The sequence below is a fragment of the Mytilus californianus genome, unplaced genomic scaffold (genome assembly GCF_021869535.1).
Source record: "Mytilus californianus isolate M0D057914Y unplaced genomic scaffold, xbMytCali1.0.p SCAF_8, whole genome shotgun sequence".
Classification (NCBI taxonomy): domain Eukaryota; kingdom Metazoa; phylum Mollusca; class Bivalvia; order Mytilida; family Mytilidae; genus Mytilus; species Mytilus californianus.
Genome location: NW_026262734.1, coordinates 35,954,507 through 35,980,196, shown reverse-complemented (window position 1 = coordinate 35,980,196; position 25,690 = coordinate 35,954,507). Strand labels below are relative to the sequence as shown.

Genomic DNA, 25,690 nt, shown 5'->3' with positions numbered 1-25,690 from the left:
TCTCCCATGTAAGATGTCTGCGCCCATAAGACGATGTTGCAGAATAATAAGAATAGCTGTAATACCAAAATCACGACAATATTCATCCACAGTTTCTGGTATGTGCCAAATATTTCACTATGTTGTAATACAAAATATTGTGCTAAACAACTATTGCGTTATGTAATTCAGACGAACTATTTAATTTGTGTCAAGGTCAACCCCCTTTTCCCTGTTAATTAAATCGGTCCTTAAAAATGGGTTTTATCTCCCTTTATGTAAAAAAAATAAAGATTAGAGATGCGCCAAAGTTAACTACTTGCCATCCTTATGTGAAAATGGGGGTCTTGGTTTTTTGGAAACGTGCCAAAACTGCATTTTTTAGCAAGTTTAGATTAAATCATTAATGTTCTTCATAACCAGGAACATATATATTGACTTAGATATATACTGTTCCCAGATAACCAAGAACATATATATTGACAGATATACTGTTCCCAGTTCATAACAATTGGACCAAAATGGATTTTTGTGCATTTTGTGTTTTAAAAAAATTGAAATCTTCTTTCCATTTTGAGGTAAAATGTATTTTTCATCGCTGCAGAAGATGAACACCTATTTAGTGGCGGATCCAGAACTTTTTGTAAAGGGGGTCCACTGACTGACCTAAAAGGGGGGCCGGCTCCAGTCAAGCCTCAGTGATTCCCTATATAATCAACCAAATTTTTCCCACAAAAGTGGGGCCCGGGCTGTTGAAGAATGGACATCTGCAAAAAGATATATGTATCAGATATCAGAATGTGAGTTCTTATTATTGCGATACTCATCCAATTGCATTATTTGCATTAATAAAAACCTCGCAATAATTTCTGAATTTACAGAACTCTGCAAGTCAATTAATTTGTATAATAGTACACATAATAGTACACATACGTTTAAGTAGATATAAGATAACACATACTACATCAGATAATACTCTTTCAATGGTAGTTTTATATGTGGTGTATTACTTAAATGTTATGCATGTTATGTCGTTGTATGTATATCCTTTAACTTTATGCTCTAGATGTTATTACATTGTAGGTAGAGATGTGTATGATTTGGTAGTTATAGGAGGAGGATCTGGTGGATTAGCATGCTCTAAAGAAGGTATGGTTCCAAACAGTTCAATTAACAATTTATTACCGTTATCCCAACTGTATTACATTGTAATTGGAATTTTATTATGATCCCAAGCAAATGAGAAAACTTATTTACAGCATTTAAGTTTTTAAATTGTATGCATCATTCAAAAGAAACACACTTACACAAACCTTCAAAATTATTGGATGAAGGCATGCATATATATATATATATATACGTAAGAATTCCACTAACAATTATGCTGCCATCATTTGTGTGAATGAAATAAAACAAATTTTGATATTGAAAATGAAAAATCATGAAAATTTTATACTGTCATAAAAGATGAATATATTTGACTTGGAGAATTCTTAATTTTTTAGTCCCCTACCGACAAAGTCAAAGGGGACTTTAGGTTTGCACTCCGTCAGTCTGTCCGTCTGTCCATCTGTCCGTCCGTCTGTCCATCCGTCAGTCCGGCAAATCAGCTTTCTTCACTTTTTTCTTCGTTCTTGAAGATATTGATTTGATATTTGGTATATATATATAGTTTTATCATGACAAGTTATAGATCAAGTTCGAATATTGTTCCGGTCTGATGATTTAGTCCAGAGTTATGGACCATAACTCTGGACCATATCTAATGTTAGAGTACTATGTTAAACCATATTTCTGTACAAAGGGAGATAACTCATTTTTTAAAAGACATTCTTTGTTAAATTATTTGAAGAATTTTTTGGCAGGTTTGTTTCTTATTTAGTATAAATTATTTTTCTGAATGCTATATACAAGATATATATAAAAAAAAAATGATGAAGAGAAATCCTTTAATTAGATAATAAATCATTTTTTATTAATGTATATATTTCAATACTTTACATTGTGTAGATAAAAGTTGTTGACATTTTATAGATAAGTTACAAATCTATATTAGTTTGTGACAAATGAAAGAAAAAATATTTGGAACTATTAATTATATTTGATTATAATTTGAAAATAGATATACACTATTAATCATATCTAATGTTTTTTCGCTCATATAATCAGTTTTCCACACTTTTTAGTCATGCTTGAACATATTGACATGATATTTACTTTTTGTTTACACCATGACAAGTTATAGAACAAGTTAGCATTTTGTTCCAGTAAAATGAATTTTTACCCGGTAGGGGACTATGTATTGCCATGCAATACTCTCAGAATGCTTGTTACTCCACATTGTTGATGCACTTTGATTTTTATGTGAAATTAATTTCTAGAGACTGTTAATTGGATATACTTAAATCAGTTACAATAATTTTTTTCCTAGTTTCCAAATCTTGAATGGTAATTTTGTTGTAAAAGTCTTTTGAACAGTTAATTTGTTGGTATTTGAAAATGTTCAAACCTCTACAAATAATTGAGTTTTAATGATATACTTTATTTTTGTAGCTGCCCATTTTAACAAGAAAGTTGCAGTATTGGATTATGTAAAACCTTCTACACAAGGTAATATTGATAGAGGCTTATCTCAGAATTGTTACAATTTTCATAATTTAATCATCTGTATTAAATTGTAATGATTTTTTCTGTAGAAAGTGGACGGGTTGTTTGAAAATTTCAATATTAAGTGGAACGCATATACTTAACTATATGACCATATAATGAGATATAAACTTTCATCTCGTACTCTGAAAGCCTTGTTAGATTCTGCTAGCTATATGAGTTTCATTCAACATTCAATAAATTTTATTAAGGCTGGTAGTTCCATGGTTTGTTGGATTTTTTTTTTTTTTACATAACAGCCTGATACTTTCCATGGTACAGTTCACTGCAACAAACAAGACAAATGAAATACAAAATACACTTACAATTGTACCTCTAAATAAAGTTGTTAGTCTGTGAGTAGAGGGGAAATAATTCAAGAAAACAACAAAAATAAATGGACCATACATATACATGTATAAGTGGACCATACATATACATGTATAAGTGGACCATACATATACATGTATAAGTGGACCATACATATACATGTATAAGTGGACCATACATATACATGTATAAGTGGACCATACATATACATGTATAAGTGGACCATACATATACATGTATAAGTGGACCATACATATACATGTATAAGTGGACCATACATATACATGTATGAGTGGACCATACATATACATGTATAAGTGGACCATACATATACATGTATAAGTGGACCATACATATACATGTATAAGTAGGGAAATATTCACTGATATTGTCTAACATCTTGTTTATTTTATGTTTTATGATACTAAACATCTCACCATGTTCACTAATTTTATCATCTCTGTTTCAAGGAACAAAATGGGGTCTTGGAGGAACCTGTGTAAATGTGGGATGTATACCCAAAAAGTTGATGCACCGGGCTGCATTGTTGGGGGAATCAATCCAGGATGCCAGTGTGTTTGGATGGAATGTTCCAACAGATGTACAGCTTGACTGGTAAGTGTTAACATAGGACCATATGAATGGAGGAGTCCATTAATGAACACTATTCAAAGATAGTCTATTCAAGATGGTTGAGTGTACAAAACTATGGGTGGAATGTTCTAACGGATGTGTAACTTGATTGGTAAGTTTATACATGGGGCAACATTGAAAATCCCAGAACATTTTATCCAATATATATATTTCTTTGCACCGTGCTGAAGGTCTCACTGTGACTTTGAGATGATGAACAGCAATAAAAGCGCTGTTACTTTGTTTTTTGTGTGTTTTTTTGCTGTGCATGTACTAATTTTGCGTCACGGATGGATATCCCATATTCTTTGTTTTTCTATTGTATGTATAAAAAATATCCAAATATTCAGTTTTGCTGAGTATTTAATTTTACATGCAAGTTATATACAGTATGGATTGAATATATTACCTTCTGGTGTCATGCAAATTACTTAGTCAATATTACATAAGGGCACACAAAATAATTCTTAGCTGCTCGGGCTTGTAAGCTGCTCAGGCTTGTTTTCAAATGTTCATACACACTGTATGGAAGCGACACAGGATATTAGTACTAGCTATGCGTAAAGTGGAAGTAAAATTTTGTAATCACAGGTAAGAATTTTTGCATTTGTAATTATTGCACATGTCTAAAGATTTGTAAAATGATATGTTAGGAATTGACCTGTTTTCATAAATCATTAAGGAATGTTAGACATCAGCTTAAATTAAATCTGGAGATAAAAAACTACCATCTAGTACCTGAAAAAGAAGAACTGATTACTACATATCAAGAAAAGTAGTCGGTTCAATGCTTCTAAAATTGGATTTTTCTTCCTTTTCAATTATTATCCGCTATATAAATACACAAGACTATAATTTTCCTAAAATGTTTTAAAAGTTATGTAAATCACAATGACAAAGTTTCAATAATGTATGGCAACTTATATATTGATATGTACAGCAGCTTGCATTTTACAACCTCTCTACACTTCAGCTAATACCAATATCCCGTGTTGCTCCCATATGCTGATACAAGGTACCAAAAATTACATCAGAACATAGGATATATTTTATAAGAAATGTTGAATTCTTTGATTTTGAAAAAAAATAAAAAGGTGCATATTTGCAGATTTTGAGTTGATAAGGGAGGGCCTGACAAGCTTAATAGTTCTTTACATTGCCTAAATTTTTACTGTTTCAACAGGAATAAGATGTCTGAACTTGTACAGAATTATGTCAAGTCTTTAAATTGGGGCCACAGAGTACAGTTGAAAGACAAGTGAGTAAATTGTTTCCATCTTTTCACAACAAATACCATGGGTTCATTATTATTCATGGGTTCATACATTGACTATGTTGACTAAAACACAAATTTAAATGTTCATTGAAGTATACTTTTTCTATAAGCTTGTATGTAGACTTTTGGCAAATCCACGAAATCAAATATCCACGAAAATGTGATTTTTTCACAATCCACAAAATTTTTACCAATAAACAAAAATGAATCCACTGTAATCGAGATAAATCAATAGTTTTTTTCTCATTTTTCACTTATTGAAATCAACCAAAACTGACCCAGTGACTGCTTGATTCACATGATAATTGTTATTGCCCTTAATAGATGGTTTTGATGACCTTTTATGATATTATCTTGAAAATCTTTAAATTACTGAGATTGTTTAAGCAATTTTTTATTTCAACAGGTAGTAAATTTTTGAATAGCTTATGTATCAGACTACATGTTTGTAACTGGTAGTAGGACTATTGATTTATAGAGGGTTGGACTGTGTTTATGTCAATGGATGACTTGGCAATAAAATGATGTTCGTTTGGAACAAAGTAATTTGTATTTACACTGTCAAAAAATTTTTTTTTTCTGTCATTGTAGACTTTTATTTGCAAAATCACTACCATTGTGAGTTTTATCAAAGGTTTCTTCTTTTCCCTTTTGACCAATTTTGCTTGTATGATGCAAGAGTTATGTCTCTCTCAAGTAAATATATCTCCCTCAAGCAAAGCTCTGATTCCTTGTCCAGATTTAGCTATACTGTAGGTCCTTTTTGGTTTGATCAGCTCTAAGTTTTAGTTTTTCAAATATTTTGGCCTCGAGCATGACTTAAGAGACATTAATTGTTGATGTTATTATGGATCTTTTTTGGTTTTCTATGAAAACAAATTATATGACTTCTGTGTGCTCTGTTTCTTAATTACCTCAAAAGCAAAAGTTAAAAAATTTTGAAATCATCACAATAGATCTTTACTGGGTAACAGTACCCTATAACTAGGGGATTGATAATCCATTAGCACTTAACATCTTAATTTTGGCTGGGTTTGACAAAGTCCAAAACTGGCTTATAGTATGATGAAGTCGGCTGATGATGTCAGACTAGTGAATGGTGGGTCACTTATTTCTGCAATCAACATTACCTTCATTTTTCAACCCAGATCCCTGAAACTTCACAGAAAGTTTGCATGCACTTTGATTTTAACACCTGTTGTTATGAAATTGTTTGGGGAAATATTTTTCCACTTTCCAGACTTTGGAACTAGTCTGTTGTCAGCAAAATTTACAAAAGATGGTACATGTACCAGTTTTTAGAAGTCAAATCTTCCTACAGTATTCAACTCAGATCCCTGACACTGCACAGAATGATTGCACACATGTTAAGTTGTGTGCCTGCTATTATGGAACTGTTTGAAGATTTTTTTTTTCATATTTTCCTGAACTTGGGAACTTACTGGTTAACAAAAGAGGATACTAATTTTGTGTTTTCAACACCTTCTACAGTTTTCAACCAAGATCCTAAAAATACATTGTAGTTGTGCACCTACTAAAATTGTATGGTGATTTTTTCCCCAATTTTTCCAGACTTGGTTTTTCAGGTTTTTGGTTGGGTTCGTGTTGCTCAGTCTTTAGTTTTCCATGTTGTTTTTTGTGTACTGTTGTTTGTCTTTTGGTCGTTTTTCGTTTTTTGCCTTGGCATTGTTAGTTTATTTTTGACTTATGAGTTTGAACATCCCTTTGATATCTTTCGCCTCTCAATGGAAAATTATTTTTTAACCAAGATCCTTGTTACTTTACAGAAAGTTTGCAAACCAATTGAGGTTTTGCACCTTCCATTTTGAAGTTGTTTAAAAAAAAATCCATTTTTTCTATTTAAAGTTTCCATATATTTAAATGTTCAATATAGATGGTTTTCCATTGTTTAAAAAAAGACATTCTGCACAACCTGGCAATTCCAGTCTATGATCCATTTTTATTATCAGAAAATGTTCTGAAAAGTAAGACATACAAACTAGACAAACTACAATGAACAACACAATGCACAGATAGCCCGACTTCGTACAGACACAGAAAGTGATGGGATTAAATCAGTTTTATGTGGGCACAAACCATCACTTTACCTTTCTAGATCTTATTGCCTAAATAACACAATAAAATACCTGCACAGTGGAGCTACCAACAGGATCAACACTAATTTGAACAAGAAAAGAAAAAAGGGCTCATAATTTTAAAAGCAGGGTCAAAATGTGCTCAATTCTAAAAGAAGCTCTAAAAGATGTGTTTTTTATATATAATATTCGTACATTGTATATGTACACAGAAATTTCGTTTTAACAAAAGTAATTTTATTGCAGAAATGTAGAATACATCAATGCTTATGGAACATTATTAGATGCCAACACCATTAAATATGTAGATAGTAAAGGAAAAGAGGTAGGTATAAATTTATCTTGAATATCTTTTTAAAAGTACCTATTGTGTCTGATATGTGATAGTCACTGTTCAGTGGTTTCAAAAAAGAAAGAGCATTAAAAATCTGCACGTCGTTGAAAAACAGACAACACAATGACAAAAGGAAAAATTACAAAAAGACAAAATCTACATATATTGCCATTTAAGGAAAGTTTTCCCACTTATTTGTGTTTTTGACATACAGTATTTCTTTAAAACCATAAAAGTTGAAGAGGAACTGTAAACAACATATTAAAATGATCAACAAAAAAGATCAACATAAATAAAACTGTCCATTGATTCCTTTATATACTTTATCCATGAAATGATTTTCTGAATTATCTTGAAAAACAATAATAGAGATCTAGAGAAACTGATTCTTGCAAAAATTATCAGCAAAATAAGATCTATAAAGAAGTCAACATAGCTGAAATTGTCAAAAATCAAACTTAAAATAAGTACTGGTACTATGTGAAAGATGCCTGCCACTGTTACTAGTTATTTTATTGATACCCATTTTTACCAGGTGAGTGATTCAGGTTACTATAGTCATTATAATAATTTTTATTATTATTGTAGAGGCTGTTGACAGCAAAGAATATAGTGATAGCTTCAGGAGGAAGACCACATATTCCAGATGAGGTGAGTTATAACCAACATGACCAAGGTAGAAATAAAAAAAATGATGCCAAGTAGTTAACAAAATTTTCTTTTTAAATATAAGTTTTGACAAAAAGGAGTTTAGTCTTGTTTTTATGCGGTCGTATATTGGTATGACGTTGGCGTCGTCGTCGTCTGGCGTCGTCCGGCGTTGTCCGAAGACACATTGGTTTTCGCACTCTAACTTTAGTTTAAGTGAATGGATCTCTATGAAATTTTACCATTAGGTTCAATACCACAAAAGGAAGGTTGGGATTGATTTTGGGGGTTATGGTACCAACAGTTAAGGAATTAGGGGCCAAAAAGGGGGCAAAAATAAGCATTTTTGTAACTTCCAGACATAACTTGTGTGTTAGTGTATGGATCTCTCTGACATTGTTCCACAAGGTTCCATATCACACAGGGAATGCTGGGATTGATTTTGGGGGTAATTGCCTGAAAATATTAGGAATTAGGGGCCAAAAAAGAGGCAAAAAAACAAGCATTTTTCTAGTTTCATCACAATAACTTGTGTGTAAGTGTATGGATCTTTCTGAAATTGTACTACAAGGCTCCATATCACAAAGGGAAAGCTGGAATTGAGTTTGGGGGTAATTGCCCAAAACGTTTAGGAATAAGGGGCCAAAAAGGGGCCAAAAATAAGCATTTTTCTAGTTTCCAGACAATAACTTGTGTTCAAGTGTATGGATCTCTCTGAAATTGTACCACAAGGTTCCATATCACACAGGGAATGCTGGGATTGATTTTGGGGGTAATTGCCTCAAAATATTAGGAATTAGGGGCCAAAAAAGGGGCAAAAAACAAGCATTTTTCTAGTTTCATGATAATAACTTGTGTGTAAGTGTATGGATCTTTCTGAAATTGTACTACAAGGTTCCATATCACAAAGGGAAAGCTGGAATTGAGTTTGGGGGTAATTGCCCAAAATGTTTAGGAATAAGGGGCCAAAAAGGGGCCAAAAATAAGCATTTTTCTAGTTTCCAGACAATAACTTGTGTTCAAGTGTATGGATCTCTCTGAAATTGTACTGCAAGGTACCATACCACAAAGGGAAGGCTGGGATTGAGTTTGGGGGTGATGAATCATAAGGGGGTTCAAAAAATTTGGGGGGGGGATTTTTTTTTTTTTTTTTCCTTTTTTTCTTTTTTTCCTTTTTTTTTTCTTTTAAAATTTTTCATTTTAAGTTGGTTATTTCTCTGTTTTATATTTAAAAGCAAATAATAATGATATGGTCGGAGATACACACCAAACAGGATGTGTAAATTATTATATAATAAGTATTGTGCAATAGCAAGAAATTTTCAATTGCACAGTATTGCACAATAGCAAGAAATCTTCAATTGCACAGTATTGCGCAATAGCAAGAAATCTTCAATTGCACAGTATTGTGCAATAGCAAGAAATATCCAATAGCACAATATTGGGCAATAGCAAGAAATTGTCAATTGTACAGTATTGCGCAATTGCAAGAAATATTCAATTGCACAGTATTGTGCAAAAGAAGATACTTCGTATAAGTTGCTTATTTCTTGACCAATTTCAATGGGGTTTTATTCTTGAATTCTTGGGGTTCTTAAATATGCTGATTCTAACCGTGTATTAAGTTTTTGGATTTTGGGCCCCGTTTTTAAATTGGTCCACATTGAGGTCCAAAGGGTCCAAAATTAAACTTTGTTTGATTTCATCAAAAATTGAATTATTGGGGTTCTTTGATATGCCGAATCTAACTGTGTATTTTAATTCTTAATTTTTGGTTCCGTTTTCAAATTGGTCTACATTAAGGTCCAAAGGGTCCAAAATTAAACTTAGTTTGATTTTAACAAAAATTGAATTCTTAGGGTTCTTTGATATGCTGAATCTAAACATGTATTTAATTTTTGATTATGGGCCCATTTTTGAAGTTGGTCCAAATCGGGGTCCAAAATTAAACTTTGTTTGATTTCAACAAAAATTGAATAGATGGGGTTCTTTGATATGCTGAATCTAACCATGTATTTAGGTTTTTGATTTTTGGGCCCCATTATCAACTTTGTCCACATTGAGGTCAAAAGGGTCCAAAATTAAACTTTGTTTGATTTCATCAAAAATTGAATTCTTGGGGTTCTTTGATATGCTGAATCTAACCATGTATTTAGATTTTGGATATTGGACCATAATAGGTGAATGTCCAATTTAAAATTTTTAAGTTCTTAGACCACATTCATTCTGTCAGAAACCTATGCTGTGTCAAATATTTAATCACAATCCAAATTCAGAGCTGTATCAAGCTTGAATATTGTGTCCATACTTGCCCCAACTGTTCAGGGTTCGACCTCTGCGGTCGTATCAAGCTGCGCCCTGTGGAGCATTTTATTCTTAGTTCGATAAACAAATGTGTAAGTATTTTACGAATTGTATGTTTGCCTATCGGATCTAGAATATCTTTCATTTATGTATCCTACCGTAGTCTATAATCGGTCATAACGTTGGTTCGTTCGGATTTTGTAATTGTACTTATCATACGGGAAAACTTAGCATTGACGTCACTACGCTAATACCAGCGTATAAAATTAGTGCAGAATACATTTTTTCTACACTTCTAAATAAAATGATATTTCTAAAGATATGTTTTCATTATTATTCTTAAGTATTGTACAAAAATGCAGATTTTCTAATGGTCATTTCAAACCTGACTTCCGAATGACTGAAAACATTTCAGAACTTAAGAAAACCCCTCTTCCGTCCTCCATTGCTTTGTTTACATTCCATTTAGCGTCATCAATCTTAATGGCAGCCCAAACAGGCAAAGAAAAACTTTGGGAAACAAACGATAATCATGCCATATTTTTGTTCAGGAATATAGAGTAGGTTAATAAAAAACAATATACATATATTTTTCATAAAAAAAAAATTTGGTTCATTATAAAGAGATCGATATTCTGACCATAAGTAAATATTCATATAAAATTCCATTGATGTCAAATTTCATGGCTAATAATGAGGTTTCCGATTGAATAAACCCCCAATTTATTGCAAACTATTTCAAAGCAATATCATACAAACAAATAATATAATTGCCTTGTACTAGAAAATCACCTAATTGACAGTAGAGCAATTTGATTTTATATAAAGATTCAATGTGTCACGTGGTTTTGAAGCCATTAGAATTTGAATGTAAACAAACCGGGTCAGCTGCCCCAGTATGGAACAACATCGTACATTCAGTGACTGAGAAACAATTATGAGTAACCATGTTTGACAATACACAGTAATAAAAAAACAAAACTAAGTCTACAGAAAAATAAAATAAAAAATGGTCTTAAGTGCACGACTTACCACCATTGCGGGATAATAAATGCAATATTTCTATCATTTTAATTTTAAGTCAGTATCATTATCAAAATGAATCGACAAGACTTGCACTGAATTTCTTAACATTCTTTTCCTAAACAGTTCAAGTTTCTTGTAGGTTTTGCCTTTACTTTCACTTTCAACTTCTATTTATAGCCTCATTAAGTATTAATATAAAACTTGAATTGCCATTCTTTCTATGAAGAAAACACTTAATTTCATACATCAAAGAATGGAATTGTTTTGAGACCACATGTATGCATATGTTGCATTAAGTTAGACATGGAATTGTTTGGAGACCATATGTTGCATTAAGTTAGACATGGAATTGTTTGGAGACCATATGTTGCATTAAGTTAGACATGGAATTGTTTTGAGACCACATGTATGCATATGTTGCATTAAGTTAGACATTTGTTAAGAAGTTATTTTTTCTTATAAAAGCTTTCATCTTCATGTTGTTCAGATAATTCAGTAATTTGGACCTCTTTGCCACAACACGTCAGTGATTAACTGTATACATTTTTCTGTAGATTCCTGGAGCTTTAGAACACAGTATCACCAGTGATGATATATTTTGGTTAAACAAACCACCAGGAAAAACGTAGGTACAAGTTACTGTGCATTCATTATTATTAATGGGGTATTAATTTCTTTTTTTTTTTTATGGGTAAAGGGTTAACTATGAATTGTTGTTTTCACACTTGTATGCAGTATTCTTCAGTACAGCAAAATAAATGAATCCACAGTGTTTGTTGTTTTTTTTATATTATATATATTTGTACCATTTCATAGTGAAATTTATCATTAATTTGCTCAAGCTTATCACATTTACTATGACCATGATGACAGGGGTGGATCCAGGTTAGGGGGGGTGCAAACTTAGATATTGGCCGAGCGGAGCGAGTTGAAATTTTTTTTGAGGTAAAAGTATCGAAATATTCTTTATTAAGCTGAGGACAACCCATGCTTTGCAAAATTTAGGGGGGCGAACACACGCCACACCCCCGCCTAAATCCGCCCCTGTATGAAACTACATGGAACAATCTCAGCGTTTCTCACTGTATTGTTAAAAAAATTTAAGAAATTGAATTACAAATTATGATGATGTTCATTACTTTTAATACTTTAATCAGTTATATCTAGTATAAATTTCATTTTGCAATTGCCTTGAAATTTTCTTTTTTTATATTTTGCAGATTGGTAATTGGTGGAAGTTGTATCCTTAAATTGTAAATTGTTGATGTGTTGTGGATTTTATGACCATATAATTTACAATTTTTCTGTTTGCATAATATTTATCATAAATTGATATGTTGATAATATCTTAATGTATACATAAAATAGCTGTTGTTTGATTTCCTTACATTGGGTTGTCTTGAAAGTAAAAATATACCAAATACAATATTGGGTGAACTGCTACCCTGCCTTCTAACCAAACTATAGCATTGTTCCTTCATTTAACCAGATCATTAAACAGGAGATGGCAAGTTCATATATATGTCCTGTTGAATATGTATGTGAAATAAGAGAGCTATTGATTGTCATTGTTGGACAAATATTACTGAAAAAACATTTAGATATCTTTTATTGATTCACAAATTCTTAAGATTTTAGGTTTTTGTTTCTGAGAATGATTGGTTAACATATCTTTGAGAAAAAAACTATATTTTAATTATCTGAATATCTCTTTGAAAATTAGTACTTTTTTCTTTCAAAATTGTAAGTCTCACCTTTTGAAATACACATTGTTTTTCCTATGAATAAATAGCAGTACAGTATGTGTTATAACCTTGACATCATAATAGATATTGCTTTGGAGTGTGGGGGATTTCTGACAGGAATGGGCTTTGATACAACTGTAATGGTCAGATCTATATGTCTACGACATTTTGACCAGGTATGTTTTTTTAGTAAATTTTTTAGTGTTATTATTAAGCACCTGTTGTTAGACAATTTAAATTAAAAATTTTTATCATATCTTCTGAAACCACAAGACTAATTTGAACCAAATTTAGCAGGAATATTATAAAGAAGGTCTTTATAAAGGTTTCTTATTTTGTTTCAATCAGATGGCAATATGGCTAATCAAGGCAATCTTTGATTCATATAACCTTTTTTTTTTTTGGAATATTCTACTCTGAAACTAAAAGGAAAAAATTGTTCAAACATAAAAGGGATTGATGATTGGAAGATTCTCTCCAAAAGTTTTATTCAATGAAGATTGGCAGCAATAGGCAGTAGAGGTGGCACAAAGTCCCCTTGGAAACCCTATGGAAAAATCCCATTTCACTTTCTCTGAAACAACTTCACTAATTTTAACAAAGCATAGAAGGTCATTTATGAAATTTTACATTTGATTTCAATTGGATTTAAAGCATTGCCACCTAAGGTACTTTTAGATTCTGATTGTATAATTTTCTTCATCTCCTTTCAAGCTACAGAGTCAATTGTTTTGAAACTTTAACATGTATAAGGGATTGATGAAAACAAAACAATCCAAAGCTTAATTTGTCAGAAATATTCTTTTTTTTTAATATTTCAAAATCATAAAGGAGCATAAGTCATTTCCCCAGTACAACATTTTCTCATTACCCTGTTTATTGAAACTGCCATGTTGTATCGCATTTCTCGCAAATTTGTATATCTGATTACCAAAATGTATCGCCAACATAATGTCCTCTTTCACATGTTACATCTGCCTCATATTTCTTACCAGGAACCTCAATTGAAAACTGTTAAAATATACATTTGAAATTTTTCCTTTTATTATAGCAAATGGCAAAGCTTATAGCAGACTATATGGAAAATCATGGAACAAAATTTCTGAAAAAGTGTTGTCCACAAAAAATAGAAAAATTAAGTGATGGTAGATTAGAAGTATTTTACACAGATAAAAAAGGAAACACATGTTCTGATATATACGACACAGTATTAATGGCTGTAGGTATGTATAAGTGATATATATGACACAGTATTAATGGCTGTAGGTATGTATAGTTGATATATATGACACAGTATTAATGGCTGTAGGTATGTATAGGTGATATATATATGACACAGTATTAATGGCTGTAGGTATGTATAAGTGATATATATGACAGAGTATTAATGGCTGTAGGTATGTATAGATGATATATATGACACAGTTTTAATGGCTGTAGGTATGTATAAGAGATATATATGACACAGTATTAATGGCTGTAGGTATGTATAAGTGATATATATGACACAGTATTAATGGCTGTAGGTATGTATAAGTGATATATATGACACAGTATTAATGGCTGTAGGTATGTATAGGTGATATATATGACACAGTATTAATGGCTGTAGGTATGTATAGCTGATATATATGACACAGTATTAATGGCTGTAGGTATGTATAGGTGATATATATGACACAGTATTAATGGCTGTAGGTATGTATAGGTGATATATATGACACAGTATTAATGGCTGTCGGTATGTATAGGTGATATATATGACACAGTATTAATGGCTGTCGGTATGTATAAGTGATCTATATATGACACAGTATTAATGGCTGTCAGTATGTATAAGTGATCTATATATGACACAGTATTAATGGCTGTCGGTATGTATAGGTGATATATATGACACAGTATTAATGGCTGTCGGTATGTATAGGTGATATATATGACACAGTATTAATGGCTGTCGGTATGTATAGGTGATATATATGACACAGTATTGATGGCTGTCAGTATGTATATTTGATATATATGACACAGTATTAATGGCTGTCGGTATGTATAGGTGATATGTATGACACAGTATTAATGGCTGTCGGTATGTATAGGTGATATATATGACACAGTATGAATGGCTGTAGGTATGTATAAGTGATATATATGACACAGTATGAATGGCTGTAGGTATGTATAAGTGATATATATGAGACAGTATGAATGGTTGTAGGTATGTATAGGTGATATATATGAGACAGTATTAATGGCTGTAGGTATGTATAGGTGATATATATATGACACAGTATTAATGGCTGTAGGTATGTATAAGTGATATATATGACAGAGTATTAATGGCTGTAGGTATGTATAGATGATATATATGACACAGTTTTAATGGCTGTAGGTATGTATAAGTGATATATATGACACAGTATTAATGGCTGTAGGTATGTATAAGTGATATATATGACACAGTATTAATGGCTGTAGGTATGTATAAGTGATATATATGACACAGTATTAATGGCTGTAGGTATGTATAGGTGATATATATGACACAGTATTAATGTGTAGGTATGTATTAATGGCTGTAGGTATGTATAAGTGATATATATGACACAGTATTAATGGTTGTAGGTATGTATAGGTGATATATATGACACAGTATTAATGGCTGTAGGTATGTATAAGTGATATATATGACACAGTATTAATGGCTGTCGGTATGTATAAGTGATATATATGACACAGTATTAATGGCTGTCGGTATGTATAAGTGATATATATGACACAGTATTAATGGCTGTAGGTATGTATAAGTGATATATATGACACAGTATTAATGGCTGTAGGTATGTATAAGTGATATATATGACACAGTATTAATGGCTGTAGGTATGTATAAGTGATATATATGACACAGTATTAATGGCTGTAGGTATGAATAAGTGATATATATGACACAGTATTAATGGCTGTAGGTATGTATAAGTGATATATACGACACAGTATTAATGGCTGTAGGTATGTATAGGTGATATATACGACACAGTATTAATGGCTGTAGGTATGTATAGGTGATATGTATGACACAGTATTAATGGCTGTAGGTTTGTACAAGTGATATATATGACACAGTATTAATGGCTGTAGGTATGTATAGGTGATATATATGACACAGTATTAATGGCTGTAGGTATGTATAGGTGATATGTATGACACAGTATTAATGGCTGTAGGTATGTATAAGTGATATATATGACACGGTATTAATGGCTGTAGGTATGTATAGGTGATATATATGACACAGTATTAATGGCTGTAGGTATGTATAAGTGAAAAAAAAGTACCTGTTTTGTGTGAAACATTGTTTTTTTTACAAAATGTTGGACTTGTTGAACATTCTATTTCAGTGGGAAATTTGAATAAAAAATTTGAACAAAGCATAAAGCTGTGCATCGTTTATTTTCTACCATTAAACCCAGCTATATTATTTTTATACTAATATGTATTTTATTGCCAAGTTTTGAGTTATTACTCTTACAATGTTCACAATTCATCAAAACTTCAAAAACTGCTTATATATACAGATAATTGTAAACCAAAAATTTAATACACTAAATTCTGAATTTTCTGTGTACATTTATTTTTTATTGTAATTGTTGAATGCTCCATACAATAATGCTATCAAAATTTAAAATGAGAGTTTATATTTTTTCAAAACCTTTCCCATTGCAATTTTTGCATTAATAAAAGCATCCCACAACTGTCTGAATAGATAAACAATGGATTCTTTAAATATATAACCCCTTTTGTCTAATTTGAGGTTAAATGGCACTTAAAACACATGCAAATAGCAAATTTTTAAATGTTCTTATACCCTACATGTTCTTTTACTCACATATATTAACAATGGAATGTTGCAGTCACTCAGAGAGTTATATTAAAAAGTCAAGTAATTTTTTTAGAATAGATTCAGTTAGACCAATGGTCTTCAGTGTTACAGATAATTTAAAAACAGTAGAGGGCTGTTTTGACCAGTAATGGCGTAATATTTTCCAGTTTATTTGAAAAAAAAGTCTTAGATTATTGAAATCATCAACAAACTCAGAAAAAAAAGACAATGTAAAATCTTGACTTTGAATCAGCAAGCAATATTGCAGATAAACATAAGAAATGACAGAAGAGAAGATAACTTAAATGAGTAGCATCATAAAAAGAAAATCATCTAGAGTGGACTTCTGTTCATCAAAAGCTGATATATGTGACATAGTTCCTACAATAATTTGTTTTATTAATCTACAATGGTGTTTTTTTTATTGTAGGCAGAAAACCAGAAACCTTAGGAATAAATTTAGAATCTGTTGGTGTTGTAACAGATCCAGACACCAATAAAATAGTAGGAAACCATGACAATGACCATGAAAGAAGTTCTGTGCCAAATATTTATGCAATAGGAGATGTCTTACATGTAAGTTTAAGGATTCACATTGGCAAACAGCATAATATTTCATTGATAGTGGAAAATGATTTAAAAAAACTTGTAAAAAATATTAAGCAATTTTATGTAAGATATCTTTATAGAATTGATACACTTATATATCAATTTTCAGTACAAGCAAACAATTATTTTTTACTCGGATAAAATTTAATGAAGAGAGATCAGATATAGGATATATGTTCAGACAACTACACAACAACAGAAGAAAAGAAAATATGTTATGCCAGACTCAGTTTTATGGTTAAATGTAGCATTGTGTGTTTCTAATATTTAAAGGCGACAAAAACCAAAGGTGTGATAGGGATTGTACAACAGTGAGTGTAATTTTCATGAAAGACTGTTAATTTACTGTATACATTTAATTTTTCATGCTGGGGTTATTTCCCTTATTTTGAATCTTGTAAAATGCACAAACATATCCCCTGCTCAATTAGTAGAAATCAACACAGTATTAATGTGAAAGTCAAAATAATCTTTTAATGCACTAATTTAACACCTATGTGAAAAGTTTAGGCATTGAAAACATTACTGTAAAAATAGCCAGATTCTACTACTTCATCCAAAAAATTTCAAAACATAAGGATTTCCAAATATTTAAATCATTCGAAAATTTAAAAGAAAAGTAACATATTCCACATGGTACAGCGGTAAAAAAAATTCCTTTTAATTTTCAAATGTTATGAATTTAAAAGCTCAATTCCTTTTCATCTTCGTCAATTTGTGTTCCTTTGTTGTGATGCCATGAGACATTCACAGTACCTCTTTTACAACAGCTACAAAGTTTACTATCAGCAGAGAAACTTGATTTAGTTTCAGAATTTCAATCAATAATTTTGTCAGAACAGCTGATTTTGGAAAATTATTAATTAGCATAGATTTGAGTTCAGGTCAATGTGTGTTCTCAGCTGGATAACACAACATACAAATCAAATATTTAATTATTTTGTATATTACAGAAAAGTATAACAATTTGTTTATGAAGTAAAATGACATAATATTTAAGTTTGAAATATTTGATAGTAAACATACATTTGCAGGACAGACCAGAATTGACACCAGTGGCCATAAAAGCTGGAAGATTGTTGGCTGAGAGGCTGTTTGGTGGATCCAAAGTGAAAATGGATTATGATAAAGTATGTTACTTTTGTTGCCTGCAAATAAGAAAAGATAAATTGTAATCACTGTAACAATTATTGTTGAAAGTCAGCAAGCCTAGTTACCCCCATTAGATAAAAGTTTCATATTTATCAAAATAAGGGCTAAATTAAACCAAATTTTAATTTGTGAAATTCTACATTTGGAAATTGCTTAAAGAATTGATAGATAACTATGACTCTTTAAACATGGCCAACTTTTATACTTGTAATAGCAAATATATATTTCACTTTACCTATATGAACCACATTTTGAATGAAAGATTTTAAGTCTAAACTATTTTATTAGCAAGCATCTGTCATATTTATATGCTACCATATTGGAACCTTCTTTTACTTATGACCTTGTGGGGAAATACATTTCAAATTTCTTATTGGTAGATAATTGGTCACATTAAAAAAAATTGCAAAAATTTCTGAATTAACAGTAAAAATAAGAACAGTTTTTATACCCCCGGTACAAAGGAGGCATATAATGGTTGTTCCTCAGTCTATGTCTGCATTTAGGTAATGGATTGCATCATGACTTACCTTTATTAAATATGCCACATCATTTCCTTTGATATTATATTAACAGAAGTAATCAGTGCACAGTAGCTCACAGTATATCTTGTTTGAACTATTGGTTTAGTTTGTAATTCAAAAAATAAAATTCAATTAGAATTGCATGCTTACATATTAAAAACGAAATTAGTGTTAACAAAAAGGTACATTTTTAGATTCCTACCACTGTGTTCACACCATTAGAATATGGTGTTGTTGGTTTATCTGAAGATGAAGCTATACAGAAGTTTGATGAAGATAGTATTGAGGTAATTCAGGAATAAAAATATTTTTGGCAAAAGTGAAATTTATGTTTTGTTCCTCTTTAATGCTCTCAAAAATATTTTATAAAATTACTGAGAATCAGAAATATTTGACTCAATTCTACCTTGTAAATATTTCAGAGAATTCAATTGGTCGTGTGACAGCATGGCTGACCATATATATTAAAACGCAGCTTTTACAAGAGTTATTGTTCTTGAAATGCCTTCATATAAGCAATATTCCAGTGTCAAATTAAAAGCTTATTCAGGACAAGCTAGATTTTTAACATGCTAGTTCACAAAAGGAAAAGTGGGCAGGAAAACGGGTAACCCTACCCAGACACATTATTCCTGACGAATGGTCTTTGCTCTTACTCCTAAATGCCACATGCTAGCAGCAAATACCATTTTTCAAGTCTTTGGTTTGACTCTGCCACTGTTCGAATTGACAACCTCCTGCACTTGAGGAATGCACACTACCACAACTTGAAATAAGATAGCATCCTTTTAAAGGTTAAAGTTCGTAATAGATCATATGGTTTGTTGAAAGTATCAGATAGTCAGAAGGATATAATTATTACACAGCCAATCAGATATCTGATGTGATATATACATGGTCAGTAAATTTTAAATGGGGACTCCAGCTACACTTTAATAAACACAATAGAGAGATTATGGTAGAAAGGAAAACAAATTTAATTGTAAATGTTGATGTGTTGATGCATTAACAGATGTTGAGCACATAGTATAAGCAATCCTTCCACCATATTCAGGACAATAATATCTTGTGGGATATACATAAAAAAGGATTACCAATCCATATGACACATTATTCCAAAAGCAAAATTACAGTCAAACCTGCCTTTACCGTCACCTCGTTTCAGCAGTCACCTGCCTCTAATGGTCACTTTCAGGCCCTCCAAAAGTTTTCTCTATATGATTTAACTCATTTCAGCGATCACCTGTCTAACGCAGTCAGCGGTAACCTAATTTTTGCACAAAACTTTAACAACAGTCATTAAAATGATTTTCGTGTTTTTTAACAACCAAAATATAATCATGACAAAAAATATATGTGTTCAGTATTGAGGTAAAAATGAGATTCGGAACCCGTTTGAAACTGAGATCACCCATTAGGGAATGAATTTGTGAATTTATCGTGTTCCACTCCTTTTATGTTCTTTTGAAAACCGTATCATCCCCTAATTTCTCCACAAATATTAACTACCAGTATTTTGAATGTTTTCTTTAAATTTAGGGTGCTGGGATCCGCCAATTTTTTATTTGTCTGCTCGCATGAATGATAACTCTACTGCTTGAAAACACTAAACAATTTTCCCCGATACTGGCCATGCGCGATGTCAGAATCAGATTTTTTTTTCAGAACCTCATTTAAAAGGTCACCTCTCTTGGGCGGTCACTTTTGATACTTCCCATGCGTGACTGCTTAATACAGGTTTGACTGTATATTGTTGTGGGTATGTTAATCTTTGATCTAATCTTACATAAACGCATAAACAAAGTTAAAAAATTACAAAAATAAATCATTGCGAAGTCATCTAGAAAGAGTTTAACACCTAAAAACAGTATCTGTGAAAAAGTTTGGTTTACAGTAACTGATTTATGGCTGTAGATAGAAACAGCATAAGTGCACATTTTGCAAACTAACAAATATCTTCAAATTTTCAATACAGTTCTTTTGATTCTAGGTTTATCATGCATTTTACAAACCACTTGAGTTTGCTCCAGTAGGGAGAGATGTGTCACAGTGTTATATAAAGGTATGTTGTATAATTAATGAATTAGCTGTGGATTTTAAACCTTTGCTATTCAAGCTAATGCAATACAAATGAACAATTAAGTTGATTACAAAATATACTTGTGTATACATATTTATGTGAATCTAATGTTGTTTTCTTTATTTATGAAGAAGTTTCCTATAGATATTATGTATATCATTATATTGTAAAATTAATAAAATATCAGTCACCAATTATAAAGTTTTATTAGCCATAATACCATGTTTCCATTTTAGGTAATATGTATGAGAGATGGAGGAAAAGTTTTAGGTATACATTTTCTGGGACCTAATGCTGGAGAAGTTATACAAGGTTTTGCTGCAGCAGTAAGGCAAGTAAAATATTATAGAAATACTCATTTATACTAAAAGTCTATATAAATGTCTTAGTAACATTAGAATTAATTTTAAAAAGTATCTGTTTGGCTCATTTTAGATAATAATTATAAGGTGCAGAGTATTTTCATTTTGAATACCATAATAAGATATGTGCTGATCTCCAAGTCAGGGGTCAAAAGCAAGCTTCCTGAAATGTGCCAGAAGGTCTGACTAGTCTAGCAATTAGTTGTTGGGTAGACAAATATATGCAACTCACCGGTCAAAAATGTCTGTAAGCATGAAGTGTGGTTCCATATTTTGCAGCCAAAATCCTATTTAAACATATTAGATACAGTTTTTTTCATTCCCATTATGGAAAAACAAAATATGTTTAAACTTTACAAGTTTTCTTTCCAATAATAAGGACAACAGGAAATCTCATTTCTTTTAGTTTTTTTGGAGAGAAAAAATTTGCAATAAAATTGATAAGTATTGGAACTTAAAATCATGCTGCAACTTTGTAAGATGACTATAATCTCTTAAAATACTTGTAAAATCAGACTTTGTTTTCAGGTGTGGAATTTCTTGGCACGACTTGTCCAGAACTGTAGCAATTCATCCAACTAGTGCTGAGGAAGTGGTTAAAATGACTATTAATAAAAGGTCAGGCCTTGACCCTACTGTTACGGGATGCTGAGGTTAAAGTTCACTCCTTTTACTATTTACTATCCTCTGATAACGTGAGAATCTCCTAAGTATTGCGAAAAATATTTTGTAAGTATTTTTGTATGAATTATGAATTTTTTTTATATATGTGCATGAACAAGAATTAAAAAGGGATATTTTATGAATTTGAATTAGAGTATGAAAGTGATGATGTATGTAATGTAATATTAATAAGACAGAGTAATTACCTTAGTTCTATGTAAGTTGCTTCATAGCCTGTGATAAGTTCAGAGGAGGCAATTGACCTTTACTTGCCATCTGCTATTTTTTTTTTTTATTATTAAGATTTTATTTCAACCATTAAAGATAGCACAATCTGATTAAAACCAGATTTTTCATTTTCTTTTTTTTTTTGCATGTGTAAGATCTGAAAACAACCAATATTTGAGCAAAAGCAATCATGTAACTTAAAAGAAAACTGGTGCTAAAATTTGTGTCTACTACTCCTTTTATATTTTGTTGTGTGTGTTCTCTTTTACACTGAACATTTGAGTCACATATATATACCGCATCTGGGACATTGGAAGACCGTTTCTTTTATTTATAGTGCTACGGTATTTGCTTGCAAAAAGTCTAATTGCCCTCAACCTTTAAAATCCCATGTAATTTTATAACAAATAGTACAAACTCCTTTCTTTCCAATTTTGTGTTCTGAAGAATTATGACTTTATATTTGATGAGGGTCTTTAGGGGGCCTTTATTTATGTATTCTTATTTTTCCCCATTTTTCTCTATTTTGAGCACCTCATTATTATCTATTCTTTATTTTGTTGCTGCAATTTTCTTTTATGAAATTGATGTCTTTGTTTTTCATTTCTGTTATGACTTTTGAAAACTTAAAAGTTATACATGTTTAGAGTTAAATTTGTGAGTATGTAGTAGAGGAGAAGTGACTTTTGAATAATTAAAAAAAAACAAATAAAATGTTCATTGTACATTAACATTAGTTAAAACATTTTCTTACTGAGAGAGAAAAGTAGAGTTTTGTGTGTTTTTTTCTTATATATAATTGAGAACATATGCATGCATGTCTGTTTGTGTGATAAAAAGTCAAAAACTGATCTTTTGTATTAAAATACTACTTTTCTTTCACTGATTCTAAAGAGCAGGATTCTTGTATTGCAATTTTGTATTTGTAAATATTTTGTATACCTTGTTTACTCTTTGTTATCAGAGGATGTGTATTAGGAGTGTATTTTTATTATTATATGTTTATCCTGCATGACAACTTTACCTTAAGGTGCTGCCATAGCAACAGGTATAGTTTGATGAAAGGATAATTCAAATTCAGCCAATCAAAATGTATATTTTAATTCATTACTAAATTCCTTTATTCTACATACTGTGGATTCATTTATTTTGTAGATTGAGGTCAACTTGCATTTTCGTCGATATTTGATTTCATGGCTTAACCAAAGTCTGCATACAAGCCTATAGACAATTTGTAATTCTTTGAAAAGTTAAATTCGTGGTTCACCTTTATCAATAAAATGTACGAAAAAATTGGGTGTCCCAAGAATAATGATAAATCCAGAGTATGGAATTTTCCAAAAGTTGCAATTTTTTGAATTCAATGAACAAATGATGGATATAAAAAGGTTCACTGTTGATTATTGGAAAAATGTCCTAAACAACTGATATTTATAACCCAATGTATCATTTTGCTATATTTAGGTTGTAATCATCTGTAATTGTCAGGTGTATGACCATTCTCATTTTACTGTCTCTAAACCCGATATTATGACATTTGACTGCATATAGTTATGTTACATTGTATTATAAATGTTTTGTAATTTAATCATGAGCAAATTTGAACATTGTTTGATACTTATTTAAGCATGACAAAATTGAGTTCTATTCAGGATTGTTATTGTTAAGTTGTGACTTTTTTTTCTTTCTCAGTGAAAAGACACTACATTTAAATATGATATTTTGTTTATTCATGTTTTAATATTTAATTTTATGTCTACTGCTGAATTAAATATATATATATATTTGCAAGTTTGAGATTAAATTTGTTACATTTTGTTAGCATTTAGATTATCTCATGCAAAGATTCTGGCTAAGAGATAAGAGCTTAAATATCTTGTGGTTTAAATATCGTTCCTGTTAGAATTTGGCTGGATGTATTTGTCAATTTATACCTATCCTTTCTTAAGACAATAATTAAATAAACATGATATAAATGCTTTTAAATTAAGCCCTCTGGTCTCAAAAACAATTATCTTTGTTGTTTAATTTATCCTGCTTGTTTAATATATTGCTTCTGTTATATCAATGTATTAAGGATTTTCTATTGTTTTTTTTTCAAATATAGAAGTAAATTTATACAATTACAAATATTTCTAATAAGAATTGTATGGAAAGTAAATTTGAAATACTTATAATTTTTTCAGAATATGTATTGTTTTTATGAAAGTTTTTTCAGTGCAAATGAAATATTTTTGTTTATGACTGATTATTATTGTCAGTGTCTGTTGTACATCTTTTTATACCTCTTATCTTTTCTTGAGATGATATATACTATTAAAAAGACTCTCTGTTTATTTAGTTTTATTAAAAGGTACATTTGTAGTTTCTGCCTTTATTGCCATCTAGTGACCACACATTGAGTGGCATAATACATTCTTGTACTGGCTTCTGTTCTTGGCCAATCTGTGGTTTGCGTCATAAGTTAACTAGGATATCAGTTTTATTCTTGCTTACCGATTAATTGCCTTGATCATTGTTTATCTGGAAATCGTGATGAGCAAGTTTATTTTTTCAGTGCTATTTCATCCAAATTTATTGTGATTGAAATTTTTTTATTATTTAAATGGATTGAATTATAAACACAGTAGTCCTCCAAATGACCGACTTACATCTTCGTGAAATAAATTCCAATGGTTTACCATTAATTAAATACAAAATACTGGTCACCAGAGACATGTATAGTATATATATATCTGTGGTAAGTGTGTAAATCTTTAACAAGGTATTTTATTATGTAATTATGTGAACCACTTGTTACTTTTAGAGGCAAGTGGGAATAAAGTTTTGTCCCTTGCAAGGAGGGACATGATAATGGTCTCTGTTTGTCCCTCCTTCCATCCATCCATTCGTCAATTCGTCTATCTTTTTTTTTAAAACATGTCAATACCTCTAGGCCATTTGACATACAGCTTTGATACTTGATAGGCTTATTTGTCTTCATATTCTCTTGGCCATACAGCTTTGATACTTGATAGGATTATTATACCCCAAACAACAAAGTTGTGTAGGGTATAATGTTTTTGTACTGTCTGTCCTTCAGTCCTCTGTTAGTCCCTCAGTCAGTGTTATCACAACTCCTCTGAAACCATATAACAGATTTTCATTAAACTTTGTAGATAATAAGGACATA

At 31.0% G+C, this 25,690-nt stretch overlaps 1 protein-coding gene across 1 annotated transcript; it reads left to right on the top strand.

Moving 5' to 3' along the window:
* Nucleotides 1–24,882, top strand: LOC127712343 (thioredoxin reductase 2, mitochondrial-like). Its single transcript, XM_052218711.1, has 17 exons — nucleotides 1–98; nucleotides 1,063–1,128; nucleotides 2,533–2,589; nucleotides 3,426–3,570; nucleotides 4,772–4,846; nucleotides 7,207–7,285; nucleotides 7,883–7,945; nucleotides 11,827–11,897; nucleotides 12,493–12,512; nucleotides 13,102–13,193; nucleotides 14,069–14,240; nucleotides 17,331–17,476; nucleotides 18,544–18,639; nucleotides 19,380–19,472; nucleotides 21,176–21,247; nucleotides 21,502–21,596; nucleotides 22,156–24,882. The coding sequence occupies exons 1-17, from the start codon at nucleotides 14–16 to the stop codon at nucleotides 22,277–22,279; spliced, it is 1,551 nt and encodes a 516-aa protein (XP_052074671.1). The 5' UTR covers nucleotides 1–13; the 3' UTR covers nucleotides 22,280–24,882.
* The last annotated feature ends 808 nt before the right edge of the window (nucleotides 24,883–25,690 follow it).